This window comes from Vidua chalybeata, chromosome 1, assembly GCF_026979565.1.
Source record: "Vidua chalybeata isolate OUT-0048 chromosome 1, bVidCha1 merged haplotype, whole genome shotgun sequence".
Taxonomy (NCBI): Eukaryota; Metazoa; Chordata; class Aves; order Passeriformes; family Viduidae; genus Vidua; species Vidua chalybeata.
This window is the reverse complement of record NC_071530.1, coordinates 110,628,485-110,651,930: the sequence shown is the minus strand read 5'-3', so window position 1 is coordinate 110,651,930 and position 23,446 is coordinate 110,628,485. Positions and strand designations below refer to the sequence as shown.

Here is a 23,446-nt window from a genome sequence, read left to right as displayed (position 1 = left end):
AAATGGAGTCTTATCAACTGTTACTATTTCATTGTGAGTCCCATGGTGTTTGCAATTTTTTCTTTAAAAATCCCATCTCCAGTCAAATGCTCGTGAAAATTCTACTTTTGTGTTAAACCCCCCCAATACAAAAATCCTTTATCAATCCCAACAGCAGTATAGAAAAGATTGTCTTAGCAACAACTCCCTTTCAGTTCTCAAAATCTCTCAAGGACCATGGATATTTCATTATCAGCCTTTTGATTGATGAGTATATAAAGTGCGGGTAGTTAGTGTGCTTCTAGAGACTGTTGATTTATTAATGAATAAATGGTCTTGCAGGCACATGTTTGAGAACTTCCACTTTAAACTCTGCAAATGTCCCAAGTGGACCCAGTAGACTTAGAAACCAGGAAATAAAAAAAAAAAAACAACAAAAAAAAACTCAGGGTTTTTTTTCCTAAATTGTAAGATTTTTCAGGGCAATTTAGTGATTTTCCATACCCTATTTCACTAATTCAAATATCAGTTAAGTAATTATCCTTAAAACAAAGTGAGAGAATGAAGGATATAATTTGAGCCGAATCCTTTCAACATAATGCCTAGTAAGCTCTTTGAAAAAAATTCAGAAGGTGCTCAAAATAACAAAACCAGACAAATTTAATTATAGAGATAGGAACAATGAATACATCTTAAATTATATAAAACTCGACCTCATAATAGGGGAGTCTAGAAGCTTCAGTTTCACAAGTTTACAAATCAGACTGTAAAAGCTAACCTGAAAAAAAACTATGTGAGTATGCTGCACCATAAAGCAAGATCTGGAGAAGGAGAGCATTGTAGTAAACTTGCTGAATACTCTATTTCCCAGGTCCCATTTCACTGGGAGACATTCCTTCTGCTGCAACACAGCAGCACAGGAGGACCAAATGTGAAAGCAACATCAATGTCATTATTTTTTTTTGCCTCTTAATAGTAATAGGTTGAATTCTGTGGGACCAAAAATAAATGGCTCCAGTAACTACAGCATCAATATCTCACAGGGATTGGTTCAGAGAATTGATATGGCTTGAGTTACCCATAGCATCAGTTGAGTTGATCACAGTCGTCACCCCCAGTGATGGGAGGTGACCTCCACCCCTCTGCTCTGCTCTCACGAGAGCCCTCCTGGAGGGCTGTGACCAGGATTGCAGTCCACAGCACAGAAAAGCCATGGATCTGTTGGAGTGGGTCCAGAGGAGGGACACGAAGATGACTGGGCAGCTGGAGCACATCTTGTACAAAGACAGGCTGACAGACTTGGCACTGTTCAGTCTGGAGAAGAGAAAGCTCCAGGGAGAGCTTATTGTAGTCTTTTAGTACTTGAAGGATGCTTACAGGAAAGATGGACAGGGAGTTTTCACCATGTCTGTTGTGACAGAGCAAGGGGCAATCTTTTTAAACTGAAAAAGGGCAGATTTAGATTGGACAGAAGGAAGAAATTTTTTACAGTGATGGTGATGAAGCACTGGAACGGGTTGCCCAGGGCAGAGTGAGTGTCCATCCCCAGAAGTGGTCAGGGCCAGATTGTATGAGGCTTTGAGTAACTTGATCTGGTAGAAGGTATCCCCATCCATGGAAGGGGGACTGGAGCTAGGATATCTTTAAGGTCCTTTCCAACACAAATCATTCTGTGGTTCTATGATTCTGTCTCTGTAACTCATGAGGCTCTGTATGACTGAGGCCTGGGAAGGATGAAAGCAAACAATAGGAAGCTCAACTGGACACTGTTGTCTTAATAGATTTTTTTAAAATTTCAGTGAATATACAGGCTGAAACATACACTGGATGGAGAAGGAATGTCTATAAGCCATGAGCAGAAACAAGGAGGCAAAAAAAAAAGCCAGGGGGAGGAAAAAAAGGGCATCTGAGCAGAAAATCTAGTAGGAAAAAATGAAATGGAGCAATGCTTTTTACATTAACATCCAAAATCTGAGTGAAATACAATAAGATTTTTGGGGTATCATCAGAAATCCTAAAATGTATTTATCAAGAAAAAAAAAAAGAGTATAAATATATTCCTGACCCCTGGGGGAGAGTGTAATGATGGCATTGTGTTATGAAGTACTCTCAGATGGCAGGTTACTGTTAAAAATGACTGAACAAGATGAAAAAAGGGCAGTAATAGGGACTAGACAGATGGGATAAAACCCCAGATACAGAATGAAACCCCAACCTAAACTCATTGTATCAGCTGGTGACAGCTACCTCAAGGGTCTGTTCATTTTTCCTAGGCTACATTTAGCAGCTTGCCATGGCAGTAAAATACTGTTGAATCAAATTGAATTTAATTTCATGTGTATCCCTACATGAAAACCAAGCACACATATTTACCAGATGTGCAGCTGTGCCTGTTGTCTCCCCAGAAAGCAAATTTCAGCATACATGCAGAATACCCCCAATGAAAAGTTATGCTAGAAATGATTTGATTTGACAGGAAATTACTGTGTCATTTCCTTTTAAAGGCTGTAGCACACAAAATACAGTGCTGTAATAGACTATTTGCAGAGAACAGAGCAGGGCTTGCCTGTATGGTCTTTTTAAAATCTTCTTGGTGATCCATGCTGGTTTGGCAGTTGTAGACATACAATTTTGAATTTAGAGTTTACATACATGGCCTTGGGTAGCTGATGTGGTTTGTCAATAAAGTAATAACATATTTCTCTTAGAGCAGGCAAGGCTTAAATCATGTAGATGGAATACATACTCAGGCCTCATAGCTGACTGTTGGTACAAGTGTATTGAAGCCTTTTCAGTTGTTTTGGAGTGAGTGTCTCCTATAAAGTGCAAGCAAATGAGTGGGTGTAATATATTTACAACGAGAGACATGTGACACAAGAATTTCTACTACACTAGCATCCTTGGTTTTACTAAATGTTTCACAAAACTTGTGATTTCCTGCAGAGTGACTTGGGAAATGTAGTCCAGGAAGACTCAAACCTGACATAAAGAAATGGTCAAAGTTTGAGAAAAACAAATTGCAGCTTCTTGTAGGTATAGCAGTATATCAGAAGATGCAGTTTAATTTTGAATCGATGCATAAAGGAACAAAATATGCATTTGAAAATTCAGTCCTTGTTAATGCTTTGTTCAGGAGAATAAAAACATTGCTGTTTATGTTGTCAGCAAGATGAAAACAGATGCTGGCTTTCCTTGTGAGATAAATTTGAAGCTTTATAACTATAACCATCTCTGATGGGTATGTGAAACTGTGATCTCTGTATTTGCTGAGGAATGAAAAATGATGATGGTGTGCCCTTAGTCCTTTGCAGGAAAAGCCTAATTTTGGACAGAATAGGACAATTTGGAAGATTGAGCCATAGTTTATTAAAATCAATGTTACCCTATGTTGGTTAGAGCATGCTGTTAATATTTTCAGGGTTGTGATCCCTGTAGAGGCCATTCACTTTAGAGTAGAACTTGATGATCCTTGTGGGTGCCTTCTAACTCAGAATATTCTGAGATTCTTCAATGGGATTTTAAATGATGCTATTATTTGTGAAGAAAGAATGTGCTGAACCCCTTGTAAGGGAAGCTATTTTTGGTAGGAGATGAAATTGGGCTCCTGGAATTGGGAGATAAGCTGGAAACAAGGCAGTGACATGACAAAGCCTTAGGGAGGTAATCACCCATTTCTCACTGCCACCAAGAGGCCCTTCCTAACTCCTTCTTAGCAGATATGATCTAGTATGACAGAGGAACTTTATTCTCCAGTGAGTTCTAGAGAGGGTTAGTGTCATGCCTGTGCTCCAAGTGAACAATACTAAGAAACAGCAGCACAGCAGTCTGCAAAGCTTTTGTGGTGGGCTCTTGGCATAGGCTCAGCCAAAGTTTCTGTATTTACCCCTACTAGTCTGTAAAATAGTGTCTCAGATGAAACCTAGGTTAGATGAGTAATTTATGACAAGACAAGAAATTACATTGTGAGCAATAGAAGACAGTCCCTTTTCTGTTGGGGTGGACTAAATGACCATTTGATTTTTCTTTCATCTGTCCCTAATTTTCTATAGTACTTTCCATCTTAAGAGATCCCATATGACAAATTCAAGCTAAACTGTCAATTACAACCAGCTCTGGGTTGGTTGGCACATCCATCAGTCAAGTTGTACACATCATGTGAATGTCATGAGAGGAAGAGAACTTTATTGTCAGTACTGAAGGCATCCAAGTGCTGTGTCCCATTAACTTAATGCAGCCAATATATACAGATGAGTGAGAAAATGCACTTAATACTGGGAATTACAGTTCTGATACAGTTTGAACACAGTAGTTTAAGATATTGGGAGACAAATCACCAAATTCTTCTGAACTTCATGAATAATATAATCATTATACTGTGTTTAAAACATAATTGAATTCTAATCCTGTATTTCAACTATTCTTACTGCTCTTATAAACAACTGAGGAACTTAAACTTTCTTCTTTTTCTATAAAGAGAGAAAGTTTAAGTAAAGATGCATGCTCACAGAGAATTGCTATTATAGTGTTTGGTTCATGCTTTGAGCACAGAATTATACTACTAATGACAAAGCTTTGTATATGCATATTACCCACTGTGGGTATGACAAAATAAGCATGACTTTTATTAGACAGAGCAGATTGTTTCATCTGCATCTTTTCATTTGTCAACTGTACTATATGTGTACTAATATTATATTTCATATCTCATATTTTTATTTCATATCATATCTTACATATATTTGCATGCAAAGCTTAGTGTATGGTAGCAAATTCATGGGCATGCCTGGATTAAGGCAGAGACTTGCAAGCATCTCATTAATAGAGAGTCTTCAACTTGCAAATACTCTGATTCCCTGTCTTTCATCATGCATCAGATGTTGGGCAAATCTGGTTACCTATTTATTAAAAACACCAGTTCTTGCAGTAGTGTTTTGGTAATAATGGTCCCCTTCATAATTTGGCTGTTCCCTTAATTCTTTTAGGAAAAGAATTGGGGTGGTGGGCAGCATCATTAGTGAGAAGAAGTGGGATGTACCTCTTATCCACACTAAAAAGAAATTAGGTAGCTAATATCTGTAAGAATTAGGAAGCTGAATTTACTCAACAGAATTTGTAAAGTCAGTGTTGTAGTTACCATTGTTTTGAACTGTTTGCTGCTCAGGCATGCTCCAAATTCGATGCAGGAAAAGTTCTGAGTAAAATTCATATAACTGAATATCTAACCTCGTTCTACTATGAATTTACAGTCCAGACATTGTCCGTTTCACTTTCAGAGCAACATAATAAAGGAAAATTATTCCATTTACTCTCCCATTTAATAATCAATGGCAGATGTACATATAAGATAAGACTGCAAAACATTTTAAAGAAAATTCTCTCAAAGGCTTTAGATACAGCCTTTTGAAGAAGGGCACTGCTATACAGTAATGGCCTGAATGAGGGACATAACAAACACAAATTCATAGAATTTCACTGCCAGTGGCACAACTGACACAGATTTTGATTTCCAGCCCTCTGATGAGTCTTGGTGCCTGAGCATGCCTGAGAGAACATGCACACAGTCCCTGTGGAAATTGCTAGCCATAAATCTGTTTAAGCCCTGGAAAAAGTGTTTGGACTGCATGAGGAGCTGCAGATGGAATGAGAGAGGAGCAAGGGGGAGAAAAAGTAAAAGAAGCAGGGAAAATGTATTTTATTTTAGTGCTTCTGTAGAAGAACCAATGTCACTCCCATGAACATTTAAGCAGAGTATTCTTGCTGCTTTAAGAAGGGCACCAAAAAAGGCAAGAAAGACTTTGGTTCATACTGTGCTTATTGCAAGTTTGATATATCTTGTTCAGAGAAAAACTGAGTTAACTGGGTCTTCAAAGAAGTTCAGGGGACTGTTTGAGGTCATTGTATCCTTGTAGTGCATGACCCTACAGGACAAATACAGTTTAGTGGGCTTTTATGAAGGTCCATCATATGTAACATTAGCAAATGTTTTCTATTACACCAACAGCTTCAATGTTATATCAGAATGTTATATATATGCAGAATGTTATGTCAATGTTATATATATACAGAAGAGTTTTCCTTCTAAAGGAGATTAGCAAAAGGATTCACAGGGACTCCCTTTTTCAATCAGTGCCACCATTTTTCTCTGAGATTCTTTTTATATCTGTTTCATTTACATCAGTGTAACAAAAATTAGTTGGCGAGGTGAAACTGTAGATCAGTGTTGAAAATTTCTCCAAAGCAAAGTCTGGCTAGTATTGACTTCAGTGTACAGTAGCAGCATGTTTGTGCTGAATGGTGGTATGAACTCCCCATCTGCAGATGTCAGCTTCCGAACTATCACGCTGGTCAGGACTGAACATATGGTGGAGCAGTGTTTTTCAAAACTTGGTTCCGCTGGCAAGTATTGGCCTCTTCATGCTGTAGACTTTGTTTATGGTTGAGGAAGGGAGGAAGAAAAAAAGGAAAAAAAGTGGTGTAAATAATCTATCTGCAACAGTACTTCCTCACAGAAACATAAGATTTTTGCATCTGGCACTTGTTTTTGCCTAGGTTACCCAGGAGAGAAAAGTGTTGCTGGAGTGAAAAAAAGTGATAGAATTGGGGAAATGTAATTTAATTAAAGAAATACTCAACAAATAAGTTATTGAAGAGCCCCACATAAGCCTGCAGAGGTAATTTCATAAAACCTGATCTGTGCACACACACATACAAATATTAACAAAACTTAAAACAAAAGGAATATTCATTATTTAGCAATTAATTTAATTTGATGATACTTTTGAGGGTACAAGCCTTCTGTCAGGTCTGAGGGAGGATGAAAAAACTTCTGTTTTTTTTCCTGTCTTTTTGGAAGGAAGAATTTTATACCCCACCATGAAGAATCTTCCTGAAGAACATGGTTAGATATTTGGCTCACGGCGTTGCTGGCTGCACCAAAAACTTATTGCCAATATCTGACATCATATTTACTACTTTTGTTTCAAACTTGGTAGAGAGATTGTGTACCAATGTTTTGCCTGATTTTTCTGGGTACTGTGCTGCTATATCTGAGAACAGACCCTAACCCTTACAGTTCCTACTTTGCTGATGTTTGTATTTCATCAGGGCTGGCGCAGTGCTGCTGCTGAGACCCCAGGCAGGTGGAAATCAGTGGCCCTGCATTCTGCTTGTGCTGATACGACTCTGAGTCCCCAGTGGCCTCTGTCCCTGGCCAGGTAACATCACCTGTGCAATTACAGAGAGTCCCTTCATAATCTGCTCATTTGTCCTTGCAGAAATCTAGAGGGATCTCCATTAGAGGCTGTTATTTTTTGCTCTAGGAATGTTTAGTCTGGGAAGTACTTCTTTGCTCCCTGCAACAAGCAGCTTTTTTCTGGTGTGGGAAGTACGTTGGTAATGTGGTCAGAGAACCAGGCCACGTGCGGAACACGGGTGCCCTGGAAACTCCTGTCCCCTTTGCCACTGGACCTGGGGACAGTTGTCAATATTCTGCACTTGGCCTTGCAAGTGAGGCTGCTGAGCCAGTGCTTAGGCTGTATCAGCACCAAAGCTTTGCATGGGTCGTGCAAAGCCACTGATGTTTTCCTTACCTTCATCTGCCTGTACAGCACCAGTGCAGCTTAAAATCTGATCCCCAGTGTCTTTAGTGATGACGTTAATGAGGTTACCGATTAATGGCACCTGTTGGGCTGTTGTAGCAGTGGTTTTGGTGATGGAGACAGCTGTCCTCTGGGAGCTGTGCTGAGACCATGAACTCATTTAGTATAAGCAAGGGAACAGCTGTTGCAGAAACATCGATGGGAAAGATAAGGTCACATGTTTCATCTCCCTGCCACCCCAAGGCTGTTTCTTGCCATAGGCAGGAGGTAAAAGGAGGAAGCAACTTTAGGGACAAAAGCCCTTGTTAGAGTTGCAGCCAGAGACCTAGACACAAAACCACTATATCACGTCAGCAGTCCTCTAATTCATCCTCTTTCCCTGACTTTTTGAAATATTTTACAAATTAACTAGAATTTTGAAGGTTTGTTTTTTTTTTTTTAAACCTTTTGTCACTGTACAGGGTTGATCTGTGGTGTGGTATGCTTTTGGCACTTCATTGCAGTATGTAACACTTGGCACTTGCATTTCACATTATGTATTAAAAAAGCTCCCTCTGCCAACACCCTTACATCACAGGCTTACGAATATTTGGAATATAATTTTAAAAAATATATATTTAATAGACATAATTTCACAGGCAGCACTTTGGGGTAATGAGTTCTTATTATTTAAGCTTCACTTTAGTGTTATGTTACTTTTGGTGTACAGTAGTTGCATTTCATCAGTCTGAAAAAAGGTGGCATTATAGATCTACATTGCATTCCCCTAGTGCTTGAATACCTGTAAAGTATAGCACACTTTATATTATAATTGAGAGATTGTTCATTTATGGATCATGGCAGGAATGTTAAGAGTTAACTTTTAATTAGTAGCTTGTCCATTTCTTTTTGCTGAGCTGATGACAATACCTGATCTTATAATTTAAGAAAAAGCCCTGAACATACTAAGCAGGCTCACACTAGGATTCACACCTATTCATTTTAAAATCCCCTAAAGTAAAAAAAAAAAATTGAGGAGAATTAATTGGTTTATCCTTGTATTCTTATTCAGGAAAAGCAAATCTTTTCATGCTCAGCAGCTACAAAGAAGTGTCTATCTTGAGACTAAAGTAAAATAAAGTTTGGTATATATTATAATTGCTACTAACTTTTGGAAAGAAAGTTCTGTGGAAATCACTGTTGGAGTGGGGAGCCAAAGTCCCTTCCCTTTAAAACACTCACCAGGAGTAGCTGACCCTTCCAGATTAGCTGTGAGATTGAAAAGGCAGTTCCCTGCCAAGCATTTAGCTTGGCATTGCAGTCTTCTCTGGAAAAGTCCTGGAGCAACTGTTTACAGCTTGGCAGATATAATTATCAGATAAAATGTATGAAGAGTAGAAAAACATGAAAAAGACAATGTCATTTCAGTATTCATACACTTAGTGGACTCTTGTGCTTCAGTGAGTTTTTATCCTTCAATTTTTTTTCCTTAGTCTGATGGTGTGTTTACAGTTTTTTCAGCAGCTGAAGAAATCTGTACACAGAAAGATTACCTCCAGCCTCAGAATATCTTTGAAGCTTTTTTAGTGTCTTAAGAGAAATCTTATAGTTATCTTAACACTTACCTCTATGGTCAGTTTTACTTTCAGTAAAAGAATAAAATGTTACTTTAATAGGATGATTTTTCACACACTTTCGTCTTATTTCATAGTAGAACTGAAATGTTGACAGCTTTTTAGGTTAAAATCTGCAATTTCTTAGAATTCATAGTATTACAGAACATTCTGGTAGAAGGTCCTTATACCTAGATGAATCTTTTAAAAAGTAATGGAGGAGGAATACATGCATTAAAACTTTGGTCATGAATGTGAACTTATACAAAAAAGCTTCAGTTAGATTTGGCTCTCTGTTCAGTTACTCTTGATGACCAAGCTAGGTTTATTAGCTCTCAGCTGCTAACCAAACAGCGAGTTTGAAGAGGGCAAGTGAAGTGTGCTGGATGTTTCGAGGCCTGTCATGAATATTTTCAAAAAAAATCAACTTCAATGTCAAAACTTAATTCTTTCTAATAGAATACTAGCCCATTAGAAAAGAGACAGTATCCTTCAGGAAAGAGGAAATAATACAATCTGGTTATCAAAAAAAAAAGAAAGAGTTATTGCTTCTCTTTTAAAATAAAGCTTCAGAAAAAGAAAAAAACCTATTTTGAAACTTCCTAAGATCAGAAATTATTTTTGAGACAATTTTTCAAAATTAGGAATTTGCAAGTAAATTATAGTTAAGTTGATGTTAATAAAAATATGTAATTCAAGAAATGACATACATCTTTCTTTGCAGATTTTGTTTTGTTTTTGTTATTATTATTATAAACTGACCATAATTTTTCAGCTTTGAAATGCAACCTGCCATTCCCTCACAGGTTTTATATGTGCTCTTCCTCTCTCTATCTGTCCAGCTCTGGCTTTGACTGGAATTGTCACATACATTTCACTCAATATGATGCGTGTAGTGCCTGGGTTACTTTTTCATGTACTATATACACCAACTTAGCAAACTCTTGTAGACAGAATAGAGCACTGATTTGCTTTCTCTGTCAAAAAATAAAAGTAAAAAGACCAGCTGGTATCAGACCGCATATAACGATGGAAGCATCATCTGTTGTTTTAACAGGCCAAGTAAGCAGGAATTTGCTAGAGAGGGAGGTATGTAGAAGGAGTAATGTGGCAAATAACATCTCTGTTTCAGAATAAGTGTTTGTTCAGCTTCTTTCTGATCTCCTGAGTCACACCAGGGCCACGTGTGCCCCTGAGCTAGATAGTTATGTATCTTTCTCATCAGTTTGGGTAATTTTCATCACAATATGTGTGTGTGAAAAATCCTATCTTGTTGCCTGATTCAGGAAGGTATGTCAGCATTTATATTGGCATTTTAGTTTGAAAAACAAAAAACATTTGTTCCAATGTCTTTGGAACAAAGCTCCTGACCATGCTTGCTGGGCTTTCTTTCACAGTGTAATATTTTTTCAGTATATAAACAATTCCTTTCAGTGAAAGAAAACTGGCATTTGATAGACATGCACCTACTGGGTTGTGACCAAAATTGTGCCCATTGCAGAGGTCCAGGTTAGAGATATCCTGAACTGCTTACGGTGTGGTATGAGCTCCTTGGTACCATGCACTTTGCTCCGCAGATGTGCTGCTCCTGCTTGCTGATGGAGATCCAGCTCGTGGTGTTTGGCTAGCCTGCAGCTAACCAAACTTCACAAACAGTGAAGTGTGACCCAGCTTCTGACCTGCTTTTGTTCAGAAGGATTGTGTAAATGTTTAAACATCAAAGGAAAAAATAATCAGGTGTTGAGGGTAAAGGGTATTCAGACCTCAGTTAAGAAGCAACTCTTAACTGTGAAGAGTGAACTGCAACCAGGGCTCTGACTGTCCTGTGTTCCTCATAGGGTTTCCTGCCATTCCTTCAAGGCTCTGAGCGCAGGCATCTTTTTGAAATTTTCTTGTTTCTCATGTCCGTTCTTGTATTTGGTAGGAGACTCAGGGGTCAGTACATGCACTCCATGTTTTAGTTCAGATCTTTTCTGCATTCTCACTGGTGATCAATATACCCTTCACGGAGCCACAGAATGGGTCAGGTTGGGAGGGACCACTGTGGCCATCTGGTCCAACCTCCCTGCTCTAGCAGGGTCATTCTAAAGCACATGGCACAAGATTGCATCCAGACAGTTCTTGAGTATCTCCAGGGAGGGAGATTCCATGCCCTCTCTGGGCAATCTGTTCCATTGCATGGTCACTGCACAGTAGTTCTTCCTCATATTCGGGTGGAACTCCCTGTGCATCAGTTTCTGCCTCTTGCCATCCGTATACACTTCTGAAGAAAGATGAGAAAGAAGTTTTTGCCCTTTTATATGGAAAGAGCATTAAATATTTATTGCAGAGACCACTGGCCAGTTTATTATCCTATTCATGCCAAAGGAACCTCTGAAAATACCTTTGAAAATATTTTGTGTATCATGAAATAATCCCTGGGCCTATTTTACTATGCTTCAAGGAAAGACCGGTGACAGACCTTCCTTTTACAATTTGGCAAGATGACTTTCAAAACCCATTCCTTCTACTTGCTAGAGCTTAATTTGATGGAGCTAGTGATCCACACCAGCTATGGCCTCACCTGAAATGACTCAGTAGGACAGCCCTTTTGGGTGGGATATTTTAGACTTATATGGCACCCAGCATTCACCTCTCACTGTTTATGGACAGAGATTTGGCTTTGGTGCTTTCCCATCATCTGAAACAGTTCAAGAGATAACGGAGAAAGGGACTTCTGTTCAGTATTGATTTTGTGTACCGGTTGTTTTGAACTCACCTATCAAACCAGTCCAGTAAGAGGACTTTTTGTCACCTTCACCTTTCATAATACGCCAAAACTTTGTGTCTGTTGTTTAGTTTTAGTCTCTCATCTCAAAAGGTAAATTAATTTGCCATTTTACTTCACTTTATTCCCTTTGTTTTCATGATCTATGTCTATAATTAGTTTGACTCATTGCTGCCATGTCCTAGCTTATTTGTTTAGTTCTTATAGTGTATGTTTTTTCCAAAGGGAAAACTTGTCACCAGAAATGGTTCTGGTGTATCTGTTTTAATATAACTCTGATTTTTCCTGTCTCCATCTGCTGGTAAAAAATGAGATTTGCTGTTCAAACATGATATGACGAAGAACAGAAACTGTAAATTTCAAATAATAAATAACCCTTTTGCTATTATAGACACTTTCCATTTGGAACTGGATAGAAATGATCAGTTTATTTATTTTAGGCTATTTAATAATAGCTGCCAAATACTGATAACTTTTGCTCTTTTGTGGATTTTCACTGACAGGAAAATATGCTGACAGGAATGAGTCAGATATTCAAATGTATGTACTCATAATCTGGGAGTTCAAATACATGGGCTGATTAATTTGTTCATTTCCATGGGAGTAAGAGGCATTATAAAACGGTCATCCCTATTTTTAAATATCAATATATTTTACAGTTACTGAACAAGCAGATAAAGGAAATAATGTACCATGGGATATTAAATTTGTTAATTTGTTTTGAATTATTTCTGTGGACAGATATATAGGGTTCAGCTACCTATCAACTTCCTCGTAACACTTTCCATACAAATTTTTTGTATCTTGAACCCCAAGGGAGTAAAACATCTACATACAATCATGTCAGGAGCTCATTATGCATGAACTAACAATGCATAGGGCTATCAGCAAAACTTTTTGTTCATTCAGGGTACGGTGTTTCAGTCAGTAAAAGACTTTACTCCTCATCCAGAGGAAATTCAAAATGTGGTACGAGTCAGCAGAGGTGTGGGGACATAAATGAGCTTTAGCTCTTTTGCTGTCTGATCTGATTATATGAGAAAAATGTTACACATCATATTTCTGCATTCAAAGCAGTCTTAGATTTATATGTGATTTATATTATGTAATGAAATATTTAGGTGCATTGTTATTTGCATCTACTCCTAATGTTTTGTAGGTGCTTCTGGCTTTGATGCTTTTACAACAGAGGTTTTTATAGACCTGAACATTTTCTATAAAACTACCAACCAAGACTTTCCTTTTATTTTCTATTTCTGTCTATCATATTTTTATAGGAATATTTTTCAAACACTGTCAAGATGCTGATAGTTATATTCATTCACAAAGCAAGAGGGTGTTTTATGAGACCTATTTCCTCCTAGAAATTTCAACAGGAGATGGGGCAGCAAGGAATTACAAGCACTTTTGTTTCAGTGGCATTAATTTTAAAGCTTGTATTAAATTATTTTCTCCTCTGCAAAGTAACTATAAAAACGACAACCTTTCATTTAATAGATATTTTTGCTGCCTTAAGAGTTTTATCTATTTGCTTTGCTGGCAAACTTTCTTCCTTTCTTTACTCTGTCAAGCCCTGAAGATTCAACCTCAATAAAAGAGACTGCCTGTCTCCCCAGCCATCCTGGTTCATAGGGATCCTTAGCACTTTCTGGGAGGTACACAACTCTCTGTAAAATTCACTTCTGTTCAGAAATTTAATCTTTGTCTAGATATCTAAAAAAAAAAAAAACCAAGGAGATAACTTTAATCTCAGAGTACAAATGGATTTTGTAGTGCTGAAAATTAAAGGAAACATTTCTTTGTATCCTAAGAACATAGGAAAATCTCTGGATATACATAAAACCAAGAGTAAACAGGAAAAATTGTAATGTAAAGAGTGAAATGAAGTAAAATCTCACTGATAGAGATTGAAACTATTCCAGCAGCTATAAGGATGAATGTAGTTTGTCACTGCTGGCCAGAGAGGCATCTGAGAAAACTGGTTTAGGACAGGGCATGGCATACCTCAGTAATGGCTGAAAGGAGAGGGATGAAATAGCCTGAAAGATTTGAGAGTCTAAGTCCAATGCCTGAAGTAAAGCATTCAGTGAAGCTTCCATTCCTAAGTCATTTTTGAAAGTAAGGCTTGGACTCTTTCCGTGCTGAATGAAAGTCCTAAAAATACCTCATGATTTATAAATATCCTCCTTGCTATTCCAGAGTTGTTATTGCCCAACTCACTTTGAAAGTGGTATTTAAGCTTCCTAGAATTATCAAGAAGAAACTCAATTAATATGTAGTCTACCCAAGACAGGATTTACTCATAGTATCCCTGACAGATTTTTGCCTAACCTGGACTCAAAATCCTCCTATGACATACATCCCACAGCCTCCCCAGGCAAACTGTTACTGAGCTTGACTATCCACATCAATAGTAAGTTTTTCCAAATGTCTGGTGTAAATCTCCCGTTCAGTGGTTTAAGCCTATTACTTGTCCTGTCCCCTGGGGACATTTCATAGCCTTTCAGTCATGGGAATAGCGTTACAATACAGTCTCTCTTTCAGGTTTTTTTTAGCCTTAGTTGAAGCTAAAAACCTGTCCCCTTAGGCGCTGTGAAAATTTTTACCCAAAGTCAGCTTATAAATCAGAGCTGCTTTGTTAATGCCTTTATAAAATAGCAATTTCATGATAAAAGTGTAGTATAATGGCAGGCAGGAAAGCCTGATACAACTGCGTCCACTTCAGAGACTTCATGGTTTAAATGGAGATTTGAGGTTTTATCATTTGCCCAGCTTTTTACCTATTGGGATGTCAGTATGGGATATCAAATGTAGCCACCTTACTCAAATTACTCAGCTGGTGTATTGCATCTGCAGCTGAGGCTTACAGCTCTGCCCAGTGTTGCATGTTGCTGGATGAACTGAACAGTTCACTCACAGCACCTTGACACCTTCTACAGCACTGCAGGTATTCTGAATCAAGGTCTACCTCATTGTCTTAGACAGCACCAAGTGGGATGAAACCAACTCAGTCATGTCCAGGCTTCACTAGTTAAAGTTACAGATGTAGATATTTAATTACACTTCCTATCTGTTTAAACCATTTTTTTCCCTACCCTTTTTGATTAAAAAGGTTTGGAAAGTTTGTATTCATTTTCTAGCACTTCAATTAGGAGTCATGACAATTTGTGCAGGCTTTACTTCTGTGTATTTTTAGAAGTACTATCAATGCTTATTGGTTTAGTCAGCTACATGAGAAATACCCCTTCAAGAGCACCCCCAGATCATACCTGCCAACCTTTGGGTGTCCATGTCTGGGGAGGGAGGTAGGAGGACCATTAGAAAGAGCACTGCACACTATGGCCACCAAAAGCAGCAAAAAAAGGAGTTTAATTTCCGAGTTTCTTCTTTAAATGTATTCATAATGTTTGCATGTGTCAGCTCTGCTGAGGTGGCATCTCAGGTTTTAAATTAATATTGTTGTAATGCATTTATTTTTAATTAAAAAAGAGACCTCCCTCATAGGAAATTTCATAGAATAAAACTAATTAGTAATAAACAGATTAAATCTTTGTCAGTTAATCAACACTATAAACTTCTGAGTATTTGGAGAGCAGTGTGAGATAACATTGTCGTCATAATAAGAGTGTTTGAAATCATCAGGGATCCCACTGTGCTGTTTGGGTGGTGAGAAAATAATGATTGAAGATGGGCCCCCCTACAGTGCTCACATGTGAATTCCCCTAAAGATTAAAGCTGCAAAGATCTGAATTTGATGTTGGCCCTATCTCTAAAGCAATTTTTTTTTAAAGAGTGGGCAATGGTGGTGGATAGTACCAAGCAAATTCTTCATGATGCTTAAACCAAAACCTGTCACAATGCCAAAAAGTTTTTGAGCTGGTGGTCAGTGACTGATCACGGGCTGGGAACTTTGCAGCTTTCTCAGAGCAACTGTTCCCAGCGGATCTGAGGCTTTAACCTGTGGTGGAGATTGCCCTGCAAATTTCTCATGTTCTTCCACCCTCAATCCTCAACACAGTCATTTCCATCAGAACTGCGGCAGTCTTCTCATCACACATGTGCCAGGGTTCCGCCCAGGTCTATCTGTCTCCTGGGGATAAAGAACACAATGGAAAAGACCATGTAGCTTTGGGCAGGGACCTCTCTGAAGAAATTTGGGCATACTAGAGCAGGAGAGGGTATAGCCTGTCTGGCTGGTAGTGTCAACACCTCCTAACCCACTGTTACTTGGAATGAGGCACATTTAGAAGGTTACGCTCTAAAGGCATTGACATTTTCTCCATTGCTACTAGGAATGTGTCAGAGCTCCATTATGTCACCCTGGGGGTTTCTTTGGAGCTGTTGGGATTATTTGGGTTCTTCCTTTGAAATATATGAAACATTGAGGTGGGCTGAATAAAAATAGGGGGAGTGAGAAAAATGAATCATGTTTGTCCACATACAGCAAACTTAGTGGAGTGGGTTAGCAAGAAGTTATGATCTGGGGGACAGTAAGTGGGAGTCATATGGAATTATTATCTTTTAATTTCTCATCTTTGTCTTTATTTGGTTACTGCAGCCATAATTGCATGTGTTTTGTCATAGAAGTGTCCATGTAAATCAGTTTTGTTGTGGCATGACTTAAATAAGCAGTAATGGTATTATAAAATACCATTCAGTTTGGAACACTGTTACTGCTTAAAATACACAGTGGATGGTTATACTGCTGCCTCCAAAGATCTAAATTTGAATACAGTGTTGGAGTACAAGTGAATTGGCCATTCTTATTTTATTTTTCATATAATGGTGTTGTATTACAAACTGCAGTCAGCTTGATAGATATCTATTCTGGAAAAACTGCTCCTTCATTGGAAGTGAGTCCATAGGCAGCTGTAAAACAAACAAAACCTCATGTGGATGGTTCTGTTAAAAAGGCAGGAGCTGAACTGCACTGGTTAATTTCAGAGACATTGGGGACTGTTTCTTTTCAGAAGTCTTTACCTACCATGACACTATCACTTTCGAAAATCAGATGCTAGGTGTTCTCATTATCCACTTCTTCCAACCTGACATCTGTGTGCAAAAGTAGAAAATATTTAAAACATCGCTTTCTTTTCCTCGTATTGTAGTATGTCTTCATATAGTATGTCTTTGCAATTTTTGCAAGGGCAAATTGTTTATAACAACTTCTTTCATATTCATAATTACAATCAGCTCTTTGAATTAAAACCTTTTATTAAAAATATTAATGAAATGCTAGGCACAGATTTACTGAAGAGTGAGAGAATAACAGAGCTGTTGCACCCTTACTAACAACCACCCTTACTAACAATAATGCATTTCTGTGCCATGTGTTTGGGACAGCTTCTGCCTTTGAATCGTGTTTCTGCATTTGAAGAAAGAAGCACAGATAGTTTTTGGTTTGTTTTTTTTTAAATACTGGAGTGGAAGATCACTTCCTATCAAGAGGCCAAATGCCCTGGTTTGGCAAAATGGTCTGCTTGCAAGGGTCTGTGTGATTCTTCTGATCACACAGCTTTCCTACAATACTATGTCTGTTATTTGCATGGTGGGTGATCTTCAGATATTAATGGGTCTTTAACTCCCTTCTAAAAAAGGACAATGTGTCTCATGATTATCATAATTTGTCTATTCATCTTGTCTCCCTTACTTTTTCTGTTCTTTTTTTTTTTTTTTTTTTCTTTTCAGGATGGAGTAGGTGTAGATGAGAAGCTGTCTTTACGGCGGGTGGCCGTCGTAGAAGATTTCTTTGACATTATCTATTCCATGCATGTTGAAACTGGGCCCAATGGAGAACAAATCAGAAAACATGCTGGACAAAAGAGAACATATAAAGCAGTAAGTAAAGAAAACAGCTAAAAGTGAACATGAGTCTCTGAAAATGTGAGTTATTTGGGTTTAGTCACATGGCATGAGATTTGTGGGGTTTTTTTTCCAACTAGATTAGTATTGACACCCTCACTCTCAAATTGATTTCAGAGATCTTTCATTAGTGCATGAAAACATATTGTTTAGAAATCACATTTGCTGTGTAATAAGGGCCACATCCACTGACTTCACTAGACATTCATTTGTACAGAAGAGAATTTGCTATTTCTATAATGGATTTGCAATTTTTCTAATAGCTCTGTATTAATTAATTGCTATTAAATGGATGAAGTGTTAAAGAAGACTTAGAAGGTATTGTCACAACTTAGCTAAATGGATTGCTGTATTTCAGCATATAAATTAAGGTGCCTTATAGGTTATTGCTATAGACTAAGTAATACCTAATGGTTTAATGGTATGAAAGCTTGTAAATGTCCTAAATTCAAAGGGCTGGAAAACTGCTAGGTATAATAATGAAAGTGTTGAGGGGCCACCTCCCATACCTGCATAAACTGGCTGAGTAGAGAGAAAATAGATTTTTAAAAAATTTAATTGCATCAGTACAGTCTTAAAATATCTATAAATAGCATTTGTGATTAGGGACACAAATGTAACACTTTACTGTCCTATGGAGAACGAATGAAACATTTACTACACTTTCCCAAGGTGCTTAAAATGCATGGTCTTGCCTGGATGTGGGTGACCAACTTTCCATATGCAGGGTTGTGATAGTGCCAGGCATGCTCAGAGGTTGATCCTGACCCACCTGCCCAGCTGTTTCGAGTTGCTGAAGCACCAGGGGCTCTCCCATGGTGGCAGGGCCCTGGCCAGATTGCAGGGCATCCAAGGCACTTCTCCCCCTGGTCCCAGTGGGATTAGGCTGGCAGGGAGCTGTGGACAGGGCCTGAGGTGACCTATCACCCTGAACACAGTTCTTCATCTCAAAAACAGCCTGCAGTTGTGTGAGCTGTTTTTCATCAGAGTTCACCAGAATATGGGGAAGCTCCAGGCTTCTGATTCAATTTTAGCTGTAAGGAACAGCTGTTTTTCCATTACTGTTTCTTTCACCCATAGAGCAATCTTTTCTCTATATCTGTGAATCCCTTCACATATATTTTATTTATAGGCTATTTCAGATGGTTTGTTGAGGGATAAGCTCTTGGCAAAATTTCTTATAATTTGTTCCCAGAGGTATTGACCTGAAGATAGACATATGAAGACATCTTTCATCTGGATGTGCTTTTGTAGGACTTGGAGTGTTATTTCAGGGTGAACTAACACAAACTCTCGAAATTAATTTTCATCTGGCACCTCAGCCATTTTGACACTTTGTCTTCTTTTTCAGAAAACATTAGAAAAGTGATATTTTCCATTGACCTTTCTCTTTCTATTTTGTTTTACCTCAGTAGGCTGTTCAAAGGTATAGGTCACAAATGTCTTAGAATAATATACAGCTATAAGGAATGCTGCCAACTATAAATACAATATTCAAGCCATCATCCCACAAATGTGTGCCAAGTATAATATTTACTACTGTAAGAATCCCATGATTGCTGGTCAGATAAGAATTTTTTTATTGTGAATAGCATGAAAGACTAGTGTATCTTTGGTGAGAAGAACTATTTGTGCAGATTCAGTAGCCTACACAGTAGTTTCATCTATTGTTAACTTTTACTGCAATTGAGACATGAGCCCGTTGTATAGTTAAGGATGCCCAAATGTAAGTTTTTGTCAGTCTGCAATATTTGCTCATTCATTTAATTGTATATTAATTTATCAAGGGCATTGAGTTGTCTTTCCCAGTGACAAGATTCACATATATAATTTTGAAAGACTTCCATTGATTAAAAAATGGAAAAAAGACTCCAGAAGAAACAAATTTCAATTCTTGCTCTTTATTCTGACATAAGAATTAGGTTAAGTAAACAGGCATCAAACTCTACCAGACCATCTGGGGAAACGGATGCTCCTTTACTGGACCTGTCCATGAAAATGCCTTTAGTAAAATTAAGAGCTGTAGAGTCAGTCTGTTCCTGGAAGCCACGCAGTATCTACCTCCTCTGTGGCATTGTAAGGAGGAAAAAGGTAATAGCTCAGGTAACTGTCTCCCAAAACATTTTACTTTAAAAGCTTTATAAATCAAACTGAAGTACTTTGGCGGGGTTTAATTTCATTAAGTGAATCTGGAGCAAGATTAATTTAGTCTTGTTTCTTTATTCACATGTCAGAAGTGAATCATCCCTGATAACTTTGCATGTATTTATCATGCATAAGTATTCACCAAATGGTTTAAGCGAAGAACTTTTATAGGAGACGTGGTTCACAAACTGTATACTACAATTGCTATTTGTAATTCACCCCTGGCACGATCTAGTCACATTGCTTCTGTTCTCTCACTGGATAACCAAAACCTTTTAACAGAAAAATTATAGGAAGAAAACACCACAAGTTTGGTACAAAATTCCTGAACTTCTGAAGTTCATAAATACTGTCATGGATTTTCAGTACCTAAGTATTTCTGAAAAATTAATGGCACAGCCCTTGAGAATTGTAACATATTGATTTTACGAAATTAATTTGCTTACATGTGTGTCTCATTTTCAATAGTGAACCTGCTCCACTCAAAGTTTTGAATATGCTCAAGAATGATTGGAAGGGTAATGAAATTGTCAAAGGTGACTTAATTAACTACTGTCTGCATTTACATGGACTAATAAATTTGGTATAGCTAGAGTCTTTTTAATTTTTGATAGAGTCACCCTAGGTGCTGGTGTGCTAAAATACATCAGAATGTCTCTCTAAAAATCTGTTTTAGAACACATTTAATTCAGAACACTTGACAAACTCAGTTAGGGAATCTGCACTGCCTTGTTTATGTTAACTGCATGGAAATGCATGATATTTTTACAACTGATTGATTTGTGTGGAACTTCCTACACCGGCACTGTGCAGGAAGATAAATAGGATGTGGTACTCGAGACCTCTTAAAGAGCAGAGTACTGAAAAGAGCCTTTCCATTTTAATTTGGGCAGCAATATACCAAGCTCAAACTTCAGGACTTTTGACACAAATCCTCTAGATAAATTAGGAAAGCATTAGTCCTTCAATATTTAAGTTTAGAATAAGGTCACATTCTCTTCTCCTCTGCACACTAAAAGACCAGAAGGGAATTGTATAAATTCTGTGTGTATGATGTGGAAAAGTAACCTTGTAAATATGCAAAACAGGAGGAGTGTCCTATTTAACTGGCACGTTTTGTGTTCATTTTGGGTGCCTGACTTGTATACAAGGTAAGATTGATGTGCTATGTTCCTTGACAGCATAACTTTAGGTAGATCTATACCAGCAAATAACCCAGATGTGGGTTATATATGTAAAATGAAACCAAGAACTTTAAATCATATCCAAAGTATGCTAGACTGAAGGAATAATTAATGTGGTGCTTTTAATCTCAGCTACTTTCCCAGTTCCCAGGGAAGTTTACAAATGGGGAAAACATTGAGGGTGTTGATCTGGGAGATAATTCCTTCACAAAGGCAGGATATGTGACACAAGGTCTGGCCAAGTCAGTTGCTCAGCAGGGGCACAGGTGACTAGAAAGATGCGGACGGTGAAAAGAGCATGGTTCTCAGGCCAGGGGAAAACAGTGGTGCCCAAAGAGATCCATGCTTGTCCTGCATTCCCTGGGTCCTCTGCTGGGCCTCACAGGAGGTGGAGGGAAATGCTGATGCAAGCAATGTTGTCAGGAGAAAGTACCAGGATCTCGCAGGGGTATCTCCGCTAGCAGGTGCTGCCACAGCTCAGTGTCTAAGAGGAACTGCTTTGCTTTGAGGTGGTGCTTTTCACTCTGTGTTCTCAGGGAGTTATTTTTGTATAGACATCCCACTCTGAAAGGAGAACTGTGGCATCAAACTGGGGATGGGGACGCATGGGAGAGAAGTGTTCAGGAAAAGAATCCATCTGGTGTATTTGGGAAATGCATGCAACAAGTGCATAGCAGGCTTTCTGTGCCTTTGTAGAACTACATTTCTTGATTTAAACTATTCATCTGTGTCTACATCTTAATTACAAGTGCTGAAGAGTGTATCAAAGGTGGGAGTAACTGGGAAAAGTTGTGGCTACAGTAGCAGCATAATGCAACAGGCTCAAGCTGTCAGGACAACTCTGTGATTCAGTGCAAACCAGGAAAAAATAGCCTTATTAGATTTTTCAAGAAGTGCAAATGGTCTGTGATGAGGCTGGCAACCTAAAACATCTGTGTTACTTCTCATACCCAGCTATTGGTACTGTCAGGCCAGATGAAGTGATTAAGCCCTATATTTCAGAATTGATTTGATTTTCCTTACTTTGTTTTGATAGCCATAAAAAAGGTATTAGATTTTCATTCATTTAAACAATTGAGAAGGTGCCTCACCTTTCTATGTTATATCTGGACACATTTTCCCACAACTAAGTGCATCATCTAGCTAAGAGTTGTGTATAAGTCTCATAGCTACCTTAAGAACCTTTAATTCTATGTAGGTATTCTACTTGAATTTTTTAACTATGAAGGATGATCTAATATCTGTCTGCTGAGTCTGTGAGTATCTGTGCAAAATCTTGAAAGATTAGAGCAGTGAACTTGAATTGGGAGTGAGGGTTGTCATGTCTGAGCAAATGAAATGAGTTGGTTAATAAGACTCCCTACCCATAAATGAAAAAAGGGCCATTGGGCTGATCAGCTGGAAGAAGCAGGCTTGTAAAACATGGGGGAGATACTAATGTGTCACAGGAAAGTAGCTTGAGACAAGACTCTCATCAGATAGGTTGTACATAAATGTATAATATCTGAGGCATTAACAGGAGCCTTTAAGATGTGGGGTAATATCTGGGGTCTTGTGCCTCATCCAGCTGTTTCAGTGATAAATGTTTACTGATTTTGGGTCAAGATTCTGAGTAACTTCCCATATCTCCTGTCAGCCTAAGAAAAGCCTTTCTGAGACTGAGAAACAAGGGGTTACTCTTTTTCCCTCCCAAAACAAGAATGTGCTTGTGAGTCCCCTGTGAGCATCACACTGAGTGCGTTTTCCTCAGGGAATAATTTTTTGACAGGTTGCAGTGTGAGATTACATCACCTCTTTCCTGATCAAACAGGGCTAAAGTAGGTTTGGGGCTTGGCTGGTTTCTGTACAGGACAGACCTTGTCCCTGGGGAAGTGGAAGAACTTGAGCTTTGTGCAGGGCCATAGCATGCTTAAATTCTTGCATCCACACCCTTCTTGTGTGCATGGCAAAACAGCCAAGCCCTGTGCACCTTTACTCTATGTGCTTGTTCCTGCTTTTTTGCAAAGGGTGAGTGTTCAGTGTCCTGGCAATTGTCCCACTGGCAGGTGTTTCCCATCACTTCCCTCACAGAAAGCAGTTTTTGCTATATGGGAAGGGAAGGGAGCTGTGAAGTGCAAGTTTAGCACATGAGGGAACAGCATTTCCCACAGTGTAGCAGGATAGCGAGCTCTTGGTAAAACTCCCAGCAGTGATAGATCTGATTTCCGTGTCAGTCCTCTGTTCTGACCCCTTGCTGAGGAAAGAAGAGGGCTTCCCTTTGCTGGCTTGCCCTCCTGTCATCAAGAAACCAATTTCTGCCACCTGGTTTGATGGCTGTGG

The 23,446-nt window shown here is 38.5% G+C and overlaps 1 protein-coding gene across 6 annotated transcripts in view; it reads left to right on the top strand.

Annotated features, from left to right (window-relative positions):
- NOL4 (nucleolar protein 4) overlaps positions 1–23,446 on the top strand; it is a 190,147-nt gene that overhangs the window by 17,376 nt on the left and 149,325 nt on the right. For 5 of the 6 annotated variants that reach the window (XM_053954933.1, XM_053954942.1, XM_053954928.1 and 2 more), the window contains exon 2: positions 17,625–17,774. In XM_053954933.1, the coding sequence (XP_053810908.1) occupies positions 17,625–17,774 (150 nt within the window). Of the gene's footprint in view, positions 1–7,083; positions 7,194–17,624; positions 17,775–23,446 lie in introns of all 6 variants that reach the window. The other variant, XM_053954956.1, reaches the window with a different exon arrangement.